The 15,697-nt window shown below is 31.5% G+C and overlaps 1 protein-coding gene across 1 annotated transcript in view; it reads right to left on the bottom strand.

Annotated features, from left to right (window-relative positions):
- LOC124369435 (alkaline phosphatase, tissue-nonspecific isozyme-like) overlaps nt 1-15,005 on the bottom strand; it is a 70,586-nt gene extending 55,581 nt beyond the window's left edge. Inside the window, exons 1-2 of the mRNA XM_046827441.1 lie at nt 14,837-15,005; nt 5,138-5,367 (exon numbers count right to left, since the gene is read on the bottom strand). Of these exons, the coding sequence (XP_046683397.1) occupies nt 5,138-5,367; nt 14,837-15,005 (399 nt within the window). The remainder of the gene's footprint in view (nt 1-5,137; nt 5,368-14,836) is intronic.
- Nucleotides 15,006-15,697: the final 692 nt, after the last annotated feature.

The following is a 15,697-nucleotide window of genomic DNA, read 5'->3' as shown; positions in this document are numbered from 1 at the left end:
AATAGTCTATTTTAAAGCTGGTATTTTTGTAGGCTACAGTAGTTTTATCTGGTGCAATATAAATTATAAGTTAGTTTGATAATACTTTCCTGAGTCTCGTTAGTGGGGTAAAATAAGATAGCTAATAGTGTATGAATACTAATGCTCTAAATATATATTCAGTTAATTTAAAAAGATGTTCTTGGCTGTCGTTAATGTGGTGCAATATTATAGCTGTACTAATACTGATCACACTGTTTTACATTCTGCATTGACAATGTTTAACTATCTCTATTGCTGAATTTTTCAATTTAGATATAATGAGTTGTGCTGGTACGATAAATTAATTATATATATATATATATATATATATATATATATATATATATATATATATATATATATATATATATATATATAATTGCTTTGAATTAAAAGTTTAATTAAAAAGAAAGATATTAACTCTTATATACGTAACCAAAAATCTTTCAAGTTGGTTGTAATTAATGTTCTATTATATTTTGATACATCTCAGAAAGACATTCAAGGCCGTTACTCCATCTTCAGTACGGTATCGAATCAACGATTCAAACATGGCTTTATAATAGATTGAGAGTTGAATTATGAAGAGTTTTTCTTCAATGACACAACCAAACTGTCGTAGATTTTAATTTTCCTGAAAGCCTGTTTGTACGAGAGTAGTTTGCTGTCTCTTACGACGCAAGTATTTAGTTTTCTTCACTACTACTGGACTCTCACAGGAATACTGGTTTTAATCATGATTTTTTTAAAGTCAGCTAACAATAATCTCTCAAGCTTTTTAAATACAACTTGGTCGTACATATTCAAAGATCTTTAAATTAAAATAGCCCGAAGAGATACAAATAAACAAACCATAAAAGAAACGTTTCTGAATTATTATTGATATAAAAAGCCATGTTTATTCAAACACATTGTATTAATGTCATACAATATCTGTTTATGTAGAAAGAAATATACTAAACAATCCCTTATATTGCAAATATATATATACAAAAAGATGTTAAAGCTGGTTTATGTTATTTAGCTTTACTTCCATACCAGTTTCACTGTTGCAGATTCTTTTAAAAGTTGTCAATATAAAACTTGTAATTTTTGTTTTACCAACCACAGTATTTTCTATTTTTAACTCGGGTTTCACATACTTTGCTTTCTTCGACTTGAACAGGCAATACTAACGGAATACGATATTGATTAAGCACTCGTTATTACGTTACGTCTGCACAACCCATATCACATTGCTATAACGTCTTTTGTATTGCCGATAGCTTAATGTTTATTATTTATATCATTTTGCTGATAAGAGCCCTTTTAGATAAACAAGATAGGGGGATTGTTATGATTTATGCATTTAACTGTCACGTTCATTTTAAATAAATAATTATTAATCTGCTTGTGTATATTTCATTGAATTTTTCAGTTCGTATTTTTGTGAGTTACTTATTTAGAAAACGTGTGATATAAAAACGTAACTGACAAAACTTTATTACCTATATTAAAATTAAAGATCTACCTTATTAAATTAAAAAAAAAAACTGTTTTGTGAATACTTGAAATATCAGCGAGATCAGTTGTGTCAGATTTTCACCGTAAGAACTTGTTCTACATCTTACGATGGACGTACAGAGATCTATTCCTCTTCTGCTCTACGCTTCTCATTGGAATCAATCAATTTAACATTAATTTTCAAGCAATAATAAAACAACCCATTATTAATAACATCTTATATGTGTTTTAGAATATTGTACATTTGTAATATTATACGTGGGGCTATAATAATTTCTGTGTTTATTTATATTTTGATTGGATTTTTAGAAATGTCTGTTTATTTTAAGCACATTATAGATATACAGCTTATCAATGTGACCACTCGTTAAAAGTACCTTGATTACTGGTTTGAAAAATGTCCACTTCTTTCGTTATTACTCATATGAATATCAAAATTATATCTATAACAATAACAATATTTCCAACACCTTCTTTCCCAAAAAAATTATATTAGTGGTGTTATGATTTTATTGTTACTTGTTAGCATTTTATCTTATTATCAAATAAAACCAATTAAACTGATGCCAAAAATTACTTGCCAAGTAAAAATAAAAACAGTTACTTTATTAAAAACAAAAAATAAAAGCGAATCATCTATAACGTACGCTTAAGCAGTAACGAAAGGTTTCAATGCTGTGATCAACGTTCCGTATTGAGGACGTTCCTTTCAGGGAGACTCACTCAAAATCTTACTTATGCATATGCATCGCATAATGAAAGATGAAAGTGCTTGGGACAAACTCATGAATAAAGTATGCCAGGTACTAACGTGCTGGATACGTCGGTGGTGATGCTTTACAGTGCTTTATTCACGCTGGATTACGTTGTTCCTATATTGATTTTGAAGAATATTTTAATTCCATTATACAATTTTAGTTTTAGTTTATTTGTCCAATTCAGAGACCTTGTATTCACAAAAAATGACAACAGTTTAGATTTAATAAGCGTTCGAATTGTCATTGCCTTGGTATTAATGATCAATGTGTTTATCATTAATAATCAACCAATCATTATAATTAATCAAATATACATTTGTCAATTTTCATTAAAAATAATTTAAAATTGCTCTCAATGTTAAATGAGATACTTATGATTTATATTAGCATAAATAAATTGTTAATAATTTAGGTTTTTTATTATTGAAACTCAAAATATTTCATTTTAGAAAATTGTTAACGTTTTGTGTTTCTTTGCCGTATGTTGGAAGATCGCGCGCGAATCGCGATCGAGTGTGCGTGCAGTTACTTCACACTTGCACCTCACGCTGTGGGCGGCTAGTAGTTCAAAATTCACAATTCAAGTTCAATTTCAACTTCTATAATAGTCAATTTTTTATCTTTTCTCAACGTTACTCAAAATATACTGACGCATGAAAATATTTTCTCTTAAAAACATAATTTAAACATATATTTATTTTGTGTGCATTGAATAAATACTTCCTAAACATTTTAGTTAAAGGAAGTTGCCATCAAGATGGTTACCTGAAAATGTTCTTAAATATTACACTTTTGATCCATCTTGACTGAAATATTTATAGTCGTTACACTTATCTGTTGTCAGTTAATTAGCTACGACAAAAACAGCGATTGAAACATTTGAATTATAAACCTCTTTCATAAACTGTCACATTTAGCTTGGAGTATTAGGTTACTTAAGGTGTAAGTCTTTTACCCGTTTTTATACAATTAGGCACCTTTGAATTCTCAAAATATATATTTTCCAAGTTAGGAAGGTCAGTAAATATCTATTAAGATTGAACCATAAACCTTGTAAACTGTGTTCATTTTACATAACGACTTTATCCCTAACACTTGTCTTCATTTCATTTACTATGATTTGGAGAAAAGATTAAATTGATGCTTTAATAATTATTTAAACAACAGTTGAATTGATTGCACGTACCAATTTTACCCATGGTAATACATAGTGGAATTTTAAATTGAGTACAAGAGTTCAAAAATTTATAATCGTTTCTAGAAGGTTTCTGTTTGCCAAATACCCTGTTAGGTTTTTGGCAATAATTTTGTTTTTGAGAGTATTTAGAAAAATATACACAAAATTAGTAGTTTATGTGCATGCTAAATAGATCAAATACGCTGAAATACGCGAAATAAGGCTCATCGGGAATGATAATCTGGAGTGAAACCTCCTAACTGGTCTCTCAATCAATAGGAAGCCTCTTGTCAATCGGAAACCTACCGGAATTAATAAGGATTTCTTAACTAAATGAAATGGTTTAACAATGTCGTTATATGGCAAAATATAACAATAATGCTATACAAGGTGTTTTATTTGTTTTGGTCTTGATAAACCTGTTTTACTGTAATATTAGAACTTATAACATTAAATAACTCTGAACGCTCATGTCCGTCGAAGACAGATATATAATGGAAAGTAATATTTAGAATCATATACAAATTGGTATATTCTAGTAAAAATTTACATCCTCACTAATTTTTTGGTTTATAATATTATCAGGCAATTTAAAGATCTAATGTTTAGTATACTTGTGAACGAAGAGAAGGCTTAGCCTCATTACTTTGCCGCTTCCTGAGTTCACTTTATGCTCAGGTTAAAAAAAATACTTGTTTGTGAGTTTACCAGAAGTAACTTGATTCTTATTTTCAAATGATGAAGTTAAGCTGAAATTTCGATGCTGGAATATAGAAAAACAAAACATAATTCAGCTTAGATCTTGCACTGATCTATAGACCCATAAAGAATTAAAATTACTAAAGTTGTATAAACGTAATTCAACAAGTTGTATGGTACCTGTTGGAAGGATTATAGTTTCTTCAGGTCTAAAGAACATTTAAAATTCAAACAAAATTGTCAGTAATCTTATTTCTAACTTTTTAACAGCCTCATTTTATTTACGAAGAAAATGCTAATGAACTCTCAAACTTGGATGAATGAGATACTACAGAATCCTGCCACCCAAGCCTTAATCCTTCTCGTAATCACTTGGCATTGCTTTTGAGAGTGCCTCCTAAGTATAGACTCATACCCATTGGGTAGAAAATACCGATGCTTTCATAACACTTCTATGTTTGAAAATAAAATGATTCAAAGTTGCTGATCAGAGCCCATTTCACGGACAAATGATCCTGATAAAATGTAACCAATGGATATCGCAAGTTCTTTTTCATATTTTTTCATCTGAAAGTAAGGGACGCTTGTCTACAAATGTAAGTTCAAAAAGACCATAGGCACCTGATTTAGCGTTCAATTAAAAACTTGATCAGGTAAAAATTCGCCTCCTTTATGATCCTCTCTATAAACTCTAACATGTTTCCGCCCAATCGGGTTGTCCCTCTCTTTGTTTCTGTTATCATGAATCTTGCAAGTATATTTAAAAAATATCTTAAACTTTCTCTATATACAAATCTTTTAGTTAACAAATTCCTAAGAGAAGATTATAAAATAAAATGTCCTATGATCAGTCTTAGCTAAACTATAGTTCGTTATTCTATAGACACTATGAAAAATTTTAAACATTTCTTAGTGCACTCTTGAGGTTTCCATTTCTGCCAAATGCTGAAAATTGGTACACCTTAGTTATTAGTATTACCTTAGCGAGGGCTACAGCAGGAAACTTGTCCCAGGAGAGGTGGCTGTCCTCGCCCAACTGGCCTTGCCTCTGCCCCTTAAAGATCCTGGCCGCTGTGGAGGTGGTGAGACCAAGACCATCGCCTACTAGAAGCACCACACTGCGTGCACTCGCTCGAGGTTTTGTCTGGTCTGCAAACCTCAGCCTTTGATGCAGGGCACGCCCAGCCTCCTCGTACCAGTAATGTCTACCTATACGTATTAAATGAGCATAATATATTTTTCAAATTATGTACCAAAGCTTAATGTTACTGTGCTTTGGTTTAAAATAAGTAAACAAGTTCCATTAACACCAAAAGCATTTTGAGTCCGTTTGGATGAATGTTTATAGAATGTATACCGTCTGGTACCAACCTTTCTTTTCCTTTCCATTTTATAGCAGATGAGCCAAGATAATATTATTAATAATGATTTTAAGTACTTCAAACAATTAAGTAACTAGTAAAAACTAATTAAACTTACGTCATAATCTATAAATAAGGTTGCAAAAATACAATTATTTACACTTTATATAAATTAATATATTAATAATTTAATTATAATTTCCAGCAAATATAATTCCCTGTTATACGGGTAATAAAATTATTGAACCCAAACTCGTTAATTTTTACCACAGAATATATTGAATACAAAATTACATTGCTTTGAAATTTTAATTAACTGCTTTTAAATTACTTCACTTTACATACAATTTTCATATTTATCTCTTACAAAGGCAGCGTTAGAGTTTTCAAGCTAAACGCTTCAAACAACAAGAAAAGATAATATTTAGTAGAGTGTTTACGTACCACTTCTCTAACGACTGCAAATTATAAAGACATTGATATCATATTATATAAACTGTCATGACACACTCACAATTTAAGATCACATATTTTTAATTTGTTATATAAGGTATTAACATTATGATTACAAACTAATACATCAGCAACAATAATAATATATCTAAAACTTTGTAACAAAAACAACTGAAGTTAAAAGTACTATTTTTAGAATATGAATTTACTTTGTGATATTATTGTGAGATATCTAAATATTTTTTCTAATATAATTGTTAGTGGCAAAATTTACTAGTTTTTATATCTTAAACATTTTAAATTCATTTGCGTCACATACCTTTAAAGTTTTTTTAATTAGTGACTAACGTACAATAAATAACAAAAAACACCATATATAAATTTATTAAAATTACTTTATTTGTAGATTTTTGAATAATTGAATAATTTCCTTCTATTTTGATAGAATGAAATTATTATGTGAGTGAATTGAGGAATTTTAATGTTTTGTGCAAACAAAGGTTTTTCCTCGTTATGCTCACTTAAATATATTACGGAAGAAAAGAAAAATACATTCCTTCAACCACAAGCAATCTGTCTCTTTGTTTCAAGTTGGTATTGAGTGCATAAAACAGCTTAGCCGACAGCTCTTTGTCGGAATGACGGGGATTTCAATATTACGAAATTTAAAGTGGTGCAAAGATATTTTTATACCGAGCAAGTGTATACCAAAGATTCATTCAATTGTGAGAATCATGTAGTATATAGCAATATCAATTATAAGTCGGTCTTATACATGTAAACTAGAATGTATATTGCAATAGTCAGCTATATTTCCCATTAGGGCAGAAAACATCGACTCCAATAAACCTATGTAATATAGCTGATAAATTAAAATGAATTAAGGGGACTGTTACCCAAAAAATTAATAAAATAAAATTTTTTTTTATTTTTCCTTATTTTTCTTTGGAATGTACTGATTTCATTGCAGTAATTAGTTTTTTCCTATGATTATTATAAGTTGGTAAAAAAAATATATTATTGAAACCCTTGCATGTCATTTTTCGACACTAACTGAACATCAGTCATGTTCCACTAGCTAACACTCATATATTTCATTGTTTTGCTGTATTTAACTTTTTATGTTGGCTATAGTGTCTAGCATCTTTATTTCAGGTTACTATTATTGTTACTACTGTCAAAAGAGGATGGGAAAGCGGCTTTTAAAATTAAAATCTGTCTCGGGTAAAGTAAAACTTGAGGATGGTAAGGGATTAGGTGGGCAGGGTAGGCTAAGTGAGCCTAATATTCAAAAACTGCAGACCTATTATGGCCTGGCTATAAGGCGAAATGTGCAGAGTGTTGAAGAGATGAGAAAGGCAATATGGGCAGTGTACTTTCACACGATGTCATCAAATGATAAACCTACTCATCAGCTATGCCCTAAAGACAATGAGACATGGTGTAAATATAACCTGAGTTTACTGACCAATGAAATGTATGACCATGATAAACATTTTCACATCCCTGAGTGTGTTATGAGTTTTATAAAATCCATATTCAAAGACCTTTCAGAAACCAAACTGTTGGAGCGATGTTTGAAAGGGAAAACTCAAAACCAAAATGAGTCATTGAATAGTGTTATTTGGTCCCTAATACCAAAAAGAACTTTTGTAACTCTGCCTACCCTTAAATTTGGTGTTTACTCTGCAGTTTGTAGCTTTAGTGACGGCTTTTCTAGTAAATTACAAGTTTTGGAAGCATTAAACCTACGTCCAGGGAAAAATTTTGTAAAAGCGATGAAGCGCCTAGAAATAGTGCGAGTGAAGGAAGCGGACAAGAAAGTTCAAGAACTAGAAAAGAAAATAAGGAACAAGAGAGCTTTGAAAATAAAACGCCTTGAAGACATGTTTACACAAAGTGAAGACCCAGATAATCCATCCTACAGCTCAGGAAACTACTAGGCTATTGTAGTTAAGACATTTTCTTCGATTCCCGTAAGTTGGTTTTTTTCTATTTAGATGCAAGTTTTCTCAGCCATTTATGAACTCAGACCTCTCAAATTTTTACCACTTGTACTTTGTACTATAATCTAGGTCCTGACCAAAGGGTTTTACAAAATAAAAAGTATTATCTTAGAAATAAAATATATTTTGTGATTTTTTTAGTTTTAAAAAGGTGAACTTTTTAAAATTATTTTTTTAATACTAAAAGATGATAAATTGTAATTTTGGTTGGTCACGAACTATAAAAAGGTGTGCTTTTAAAGACAAAAAAAATCAAAGCTCTATCATGACTCATTATTTTAGAAACCTGCATTAAGTTTATATGGACTAAGATAGGCGGTAACAGTCCCCTTAACCCATTTTACAGATAATTTCAGGTTTTATTTTGAAAAGTTTGAACGATACCGTAGTAATAGTTTCTGAAATTTTACTACACAGATAAATAATAAGTATAATCTTCGTAATATGTATTCATATTTGATACACAAACTCTCAACAGTATCTAACAAACTTTTTAATTTGCTATGTATATTAGGAAGTAAATGCAAGGTATACTTATATATGGTTGAACGAGTACCAAGGTTGTAATTGTAGAAGTTAAAATGATACAAACTCTTATTCCCTAATTACAAGACCCACATTCTATTGTTTATTCCAAAAAGTAAATAGAAACACATTTCTAAAATATAATATGTTTAAATATTGTTTATATAAAAATATGAAACCAGAACCCTTTCTTAATAATTTCATTTTACAAAACTTGTTTCGGGTCTAAGCCATCTCCAGTGTACATCTGAATTACCTCTAAAATAAGTAAATATAAAAATGTGGAGAATTTGAATTATGTTAAATTTATAGTTTAAAAGTTATAATTTTAATTAGTTTTCTTTATTTAATATTTAATTTTTTTCAGAACTTGGGTTTGTCTTTTTTAGATTCATATTTAACATGTTTTTCAGATATTAGTTAGCTGTAATTGATTTCAATTTTACAGATAATCCTATATTGTGGAATATATAATATATTTATGAAATCTTGTTATTGATTTTTAATAATATATTAAAAAAGTAAATTTTGAGCTATGTTTAAATCTAACTTCATTTTAAAATTTTTGTTCTTGTGCAGCAATTACTTGCTCCAATCATGTTTATTTTCTGATAGCTACAGCAAATTAGAAAGTAAATATTGCAAGTGTAAAAAAGATTTAGTTGTTTAGAATCGTAAAAATGTACATAAATCAAGCGGCAAACCCACCTCTGAATAATCTTCATTTATTATAATATCCATGAAGAAATAGTGGTTGTTAAGAGCTTAGTAAATGTGGCTAAAAATACATCCTCTGAGACCAGCAGCCCTCTAAGTTGGGAGAAATATTATTTTTAACACTTTATGAAAATAATACATGACACACATTTCGTGTTATATTCTATAATTTTGGATTATGTTAAAATATAGTACGTTCTTTTCAGAACAAAAAAGCCGGTTTAGTTTTAATCTTAATTTCCGAATTCACGGAGAAATGTAAAAGAAAAATAAACATAGTCGCCGAAATACAGTCATCACTAACGTTACAAGAATAGGCATTAAATTTACAGGTAAGCAGACAAAACCATAAAAATGCTTAGGAAAAGAGGTTTCTTGCAAAGCCGTTGTAGCGTCTTAGGGGCTTTTCGAGGAAAGCTTTAGCCAAAGGATTTGAATAAGGGATTCATTAATGAGCATTCAAATGCATGAAGTGGAAATTGTTCGATTGGTATGTCAAAATGTTGATGAAACAAACATTAAATCGATCAGTATTATGATTTATCGCTAGATGTTTAGAGGAAATTGAGAGTGCATATTGGAATAGAAATAAATAACACTTGCGTGGTTGAATTTAAAACTTCAGCAGTGAGTTTTCAATTACAATAAAAATTAAATTTTAATCGCTGATTGTGATATCAATTTAAACTCGAAGAAGATAAAGAAAGATCGGTGTGAATGGTTTTAACGTAGGTGGTGCTCTTAAACCCTTTTCACAAGCCAATGTAATCTTCCATAGAAAACATCGTGACCAAGTTTCCATTCGGAAGTATACAAACCAGCTTAATCCAGGCTCAGGAAATAACTCTCCTGGGAGCCTGGGAACTGTTCATTACTCCTTCTTCAGACAGACAAACGAATGCTTTAAAAGTTTCATAGAAATTACTTGAAATCGAAAATATTCTGCAAAACGTTTATATTAGTAGTAATTTAATTCATTCTTGATTTGATTCCTTAGATTGTTTCATTCCATTTAAATGTCTTTATTAATGTTTATATATGAAGATATTCCTTTTCTCATATACATAAGACTTACGAATAAGCTGTAGTGTACAATTATAAAGTTGACATAGAAAGCAATATACAGTGTGAATTAAGTATATATATACACTGTGTTTAGTTCTTGATTGATAAATATGGAGGGATGGACCTCGGGACAGAGAAGTGAACCTTTTAGTCACTGTTACAACTTTGCCCATTTCCCCAAAATGAGAGTTTTTTATGTGGGGATGGCTAAAAATGTTTAAATGTTAAGACCCATTAAGTGACACCTCATTTAAAAGGCCTTGATAAAAGAAGAACAGTGGATACTAGAGTTTTATATCGCAACCAAGTACAAAATAATGGCAGAAATGGCTAAAAAGTTCAAAGTGACTAGAAAGGTGCCCAGAGTTCCATCCCTCCATATTTATCCATGAAAAACAAACATACTGTATACATACTTTTAACTCACACTGCCGTGTGAGTTAAAAGTTGTAAAAAACTTTATTCTCATTAATTCTTTTAAGTTGTAAAAAACTTCTTCATATTCATTCATATTCATATTCATATGAATATGAATTAAATTTTTTGCAACTTACAGAGGATTTCGTGGTGCCATCTTGCATAGTCAATCATGCCACTTTTTAAAATATACACTTATGTTAAATAAATCTGGTGCTCCAAAAAGTATGACAGGGAACTTTATCAGGATTTATAATCACTGATTTACTTACGGTTTAGTCAATAGTAACGATTTTCAAAGTAGTGAAATCAAATGCCCAACAATGAGGTACTCTGCTCTGGCTGTAACAAGCTGGCATGTGTTAAATACAAGGTGGTGCAATTTTTTCATTTCTCCAATCTTTTTTTGTTTATTTGAACCTACAAGCAAAAACCGTACTGCGTAAAACCATATGCAGTTTAAAAAACTAACATGGGCTACAATATATTTCTTTAGTTTATTTTAAATAATTTTTATGCTTAAAATAATGTGACTCTTAAATGTTTGTTTTGCTTTTTAAACCACTTTATATGTATACAGTATATAATATGGAAAAGCCGTACCGATAGTTGTAAAATAGTTCAGGTTTTGTAAGTTAGTTTTAAAATTATATTTATTTGATTGCTAGTTCGGCATTAAAGTGGTTAAAATAATAAGATAAATGCACTTAAGCTTATCTTCTCTGTGACTAATTTACCTTTCCCAAAGGATAAGCTTTTTTAGAAGGTAGTTCTGGTAGGCTGTAAGATTTTAAAAGGGTGCAGGTTGACGTAAGATATCCTCCAATGAACTCCTTTGCAACTAATTTTCCAGGAGTGCCTTTAGAAAAAAAACTGTGTATTTGTACTTTTAGGGGCTGCTTGATTTCTCTTGGAATACTCTTTTCTAATGTTTTATCTGAGTCTGGTTCTTATTTTGTATGACTTGGTCACTCATTTTTGAAACTAAAGATATTGTTTGAGGTGAGATTATAAACAGTAAATCGACCTCTCTTTAGCATGAGTTTAGCATACTCATCTGGAGTATAAATACTATCAGTCCTTTTCAAAAGGCACTTGATAATTGCAAAATATGTTACATTGTGAAAAAGAGTGTCCACGGATATGAATGCTGTGCGTTATCGTTTCAAACCCGTATCACAGAGGTTTAACAAGAAACGGACAATTGTGTAGTTCTTACTTTGGCCCGCAGGCCCATCACAAAACAATATAGGATCTTTGATATTAGCTGGAATTTTAGGGGTAAATAGTTGAGAGGCATGGAACAAACATCATCTGCCCCTCTGTTAGATCCCCCTCATGGTATACGTACAGTTTTGAAAGATTGGATTTTAGGTCATGTATTGAGAACACATTTACCCAGAGCTGCTTCATGTAAAACACTTCCTGTACAAGAATATTAGGCAAGGATAATTGTTTCGCATGAAGTCAAAAGGCAATGCCAAAGTGTCATTATCTTTGTTTTTACTAGCTTCCTCTATGGCTAAATAAAGCTTCGTAGGCATTATTTTATTAACATCATTTCAGCACTTACGCTTAGGCATTTTCACTTAAAGCTTTGTCTTTCAACTGAGAATCTCTCACACGTCGAGCAAACATCGACTTGTTGACGACCAAAAGAAAAAGAAATGTTTTCTCCAAAGTACTTTCTGTACATGAATCCTTAACTTTCTCTTTTAGAACGAGATTATATAAAATGAACATGTTATATTTTACATTTTTATAACATCAAGTTTTGCATCCAGGTACATTATTGTTTTTCCTCCATAATGGGTTTCTTTAACATCAAACTTATGAATGTTATGAATTTATAATGTTATGAATTTATGAGTGTTTTTGAACAAATATTACCAGGAACAGAGTTCCCACTCCTTGACTTTCCCTTATTTCAACTGGGCTTTTATGAAGAACAGAACATTTGTTTATTCTCTTCATTCTGTTGTCAGATATGCCAAAAACCAAAAATATGAAAACACTTCTACAAACTTTATTGAGAACACCAGTTAGTTTCAAGTTATACTTGTAGGAGTGAGATTTTGTACAGGATATTCATCAAGAGGCATGCCAGGGTTTTCTTCGTCTTGAGTCTGTTCATTTACATTAGGCTTAGGTTTTGTACGCCTACGTTTTACTGTCACTAACTCCACCAATGTTCGGAGGAACGTGTCTTGGGTATTTTTACTGTCTAAGGAATAAAAATAATCCCACAGTTCCCTTTTTGTTTCATCAGTAAGTTTTTAATTAAATTTAAAGTTACACTTACAGTAAACGTCGTTTGACGGGACTTTCTGGGCGACCTGTTTTCCTTTGTAGGAGACGTAACGTAGTCCTTTTAACCTAGGTTTCCCCACAACGTTCCGCTTGTATTTGTCTTCATGCGACACTCCGCATTTACTTTTAGGTTAAGGTTCATCCTCTGAACTTTGATTCATATTCTATAAACTAAACACTAAATATAAAAATAAATTAACTATTGAATTTCACTAATATCTCCACTTTGTGTAAAGTGTAAAAGAATAGCAAACTGAAAAGCAACCAAACAAGTCACTAAACAGGTAATACCACGCAGGGCCGCCAACTGCAACAAGTGAAGAAATAGTTTACAAAAGAAAGAAACTAAGTGACATCGTTTAGGTTCTCTATCAAATAAACGCATATTTAAAGTGCAGCCAAATAGCAATTTTTAATGGAATCATAGGTTGTTTCTGTAGTAAACTATACAAAAAAAATCCCACAAAATTCAACTTTTTAGTGTCGCTTTGGTGATTTCTGAAATAAAAGATTCATTTATGATAATGTGATGTTTTATCCAGTGGTATAACTGATTGAGACTCTGATCCAAATCTTGAATGAATTTCTATAGCTGAAATGAGTGGAGAATAACAGAATCAGACTTATTTCAGTTAGAGGTGATGTTAGTACATAACTCATTTATTTTATTCATTTTGAAATTACCTGTTGCTTACTAAAATATGCGAATTTAAGAATGTTGCGTTCACTCCACTAAATTCTGAATTAAAAAAAACTGTATCTACGCATCTGAACGTTTCATGTTCAATTTACATTGATATCTGAATGCGTAAGCAACACTCGCCCGGGAGTTTCTCTTTAATCTATTCCCGAACATCGAAAGCCGTACACAAAATAAATCATTCACAATCTTCTCCTGTCGTTTGATGAATCTGCCTCCAAACAATATCAGAAAAATTGATTGCCACGCTCATGTCTGGGCTGTGTTGAAGGACCTAAACTTCACTTCTGTGTTGTTATCCCGCACTTCAGGGTTCATTGTGTTGTTACATTTAATAATGGCTAAGTGCAGCCCGTAATTACTGATGTATTAAGTAACAATATCCTGTTCGTATTATGCCAGAAGAGATTTATCCATAAGCACAATATACACACAATATAATTTACATTAATTTAATAGTTGGCATGATTAAATGGAAACTAGTAAACCTATTAAATCACACGATTTGTTGTTTGTCATATTGAGCTGCTCACTTAAATGTATGTAAATGATGTCATACCTGAAATCTTGATACCATCATAATTTAATTATTTACCTTTGACAAGGCTTTTACATAGTTAAAGAGTTCCAAAAGTTACACTTTAATAATTCATACTAATTAAAAAACTAATTTTAATCATATTTATCATACTTATCACTAGATGACTGGAGTAAAATATTTATGCATTTTGTTTTAATATTTTATGTTCGTTAACATATGCAATTTAAGATACATTAATGAGATAACTACATAAGGCCACTTTTTCTTTGTAATTAACGTGAGCTACGAAACATTAATAATCTCTTACTCTCTTAAGTCTCTTACTCCTACCAGTAAATTAACGTCCTGCTTCATATTCAGGAGCAAAATACATGGTTGCAAGGCCCATGTGATCATCTTAAGGGAGTTTGTGTTTCTTATATTTACAGCTTTGAATAGCCATTGTGTCTTATAGAATAACGGTTGCAGTGAGTCTCTGTTTTTATTTTCATTTTCTCTAAATACAAGATACTTTTATGGTTCGAAAACATGACAATTACGAAATAGTATATACTTTTTTTTAAAAATATTTCTTTAGTTCTACCAGGAGCTTTATTTGTTAATACTATGATATCACTGTATTCTTTGCCATTGGGGACTGGAATCCTCATCGGTATCAGCCACTTTTCTAGATGGGATCGAGGTTGATGATCCACCTCGCCTTGTGCTGCAACTTCGGATAAGACGAAGAAGCCACCTTCCCTTGTTACCATTCCAGTGACTAGGGTAGAAAACCTTTTCCCCCTCTTGGTGTGGTCCTGAAATTGAGTATTCCTCCCTTTGCTGATGTCGCCCCCCCACTATACTACCAACCCCAGACTAAGGTGTTATGCGACCCGTGTTGAGGATTTCGTGGTACTGGAGGTATATTCAGTGTCTTTAACGGAGCCAGGGGAAACCCACTCGTAAATACCCCTATCTTCCTATTCGAGTCACTGGGAAAATGGACTGTAAACACCTGGTGTGAACAAAATAGAAGATGAGCAAAACAAAAAAAGCAAATTCGAAACTCAAGAGGCATGTGGAACTCAAACTGAAGAACTACCGATTGAGAACCTAAGAGTGTCTGAAATGTCTCCATTGGAGGAAGACAGATATCTCTTGTCAGAAGGCGAAGTTCGACCGAAAGAGCCAAACAAGAAGCGGCTCTCTTGAGGTGAACTACGAAAGCAGAGGACAGAAGAGGATTTTGCTAGAGTTGAGCCAATACTCCCCCGGAGAGAAAGGCAGAAGAGGTAGGAAGAGAAAAATCGAGCTATAGTAAAACCAAACATTTGAAACCGGTTCCTCAAAAGGGAACTTGGATGTTGTTGTAGTCCCTGAGCAAGGGGAAACTTCCTCCGAATCAGCCCAAAAACAGCAAACTCTAAAAACTATGCAGGTGTGAATAGGCAGCGATCGCAGC

The sequence above is a fragment of the Homalodisca vitripennis genome, chromosome X (genome assembly GCF_021130785.1).
Source record: "Homalodisca vitripennis isolate AUS2020 chromosome X, UT_GWSS_2.1, whole genome shotgun sequence".
NCBI lineage: Eukaryota > Metazoa > Arthropoda > Insecta > Hemiptera > Cicadellidae > Homalodisca > Homalodisca vitripennis.
Note: the sequence above shows the minus strand (reverse complement) of the source record. Positions and strands in the feature narration are given on the sequence as shown.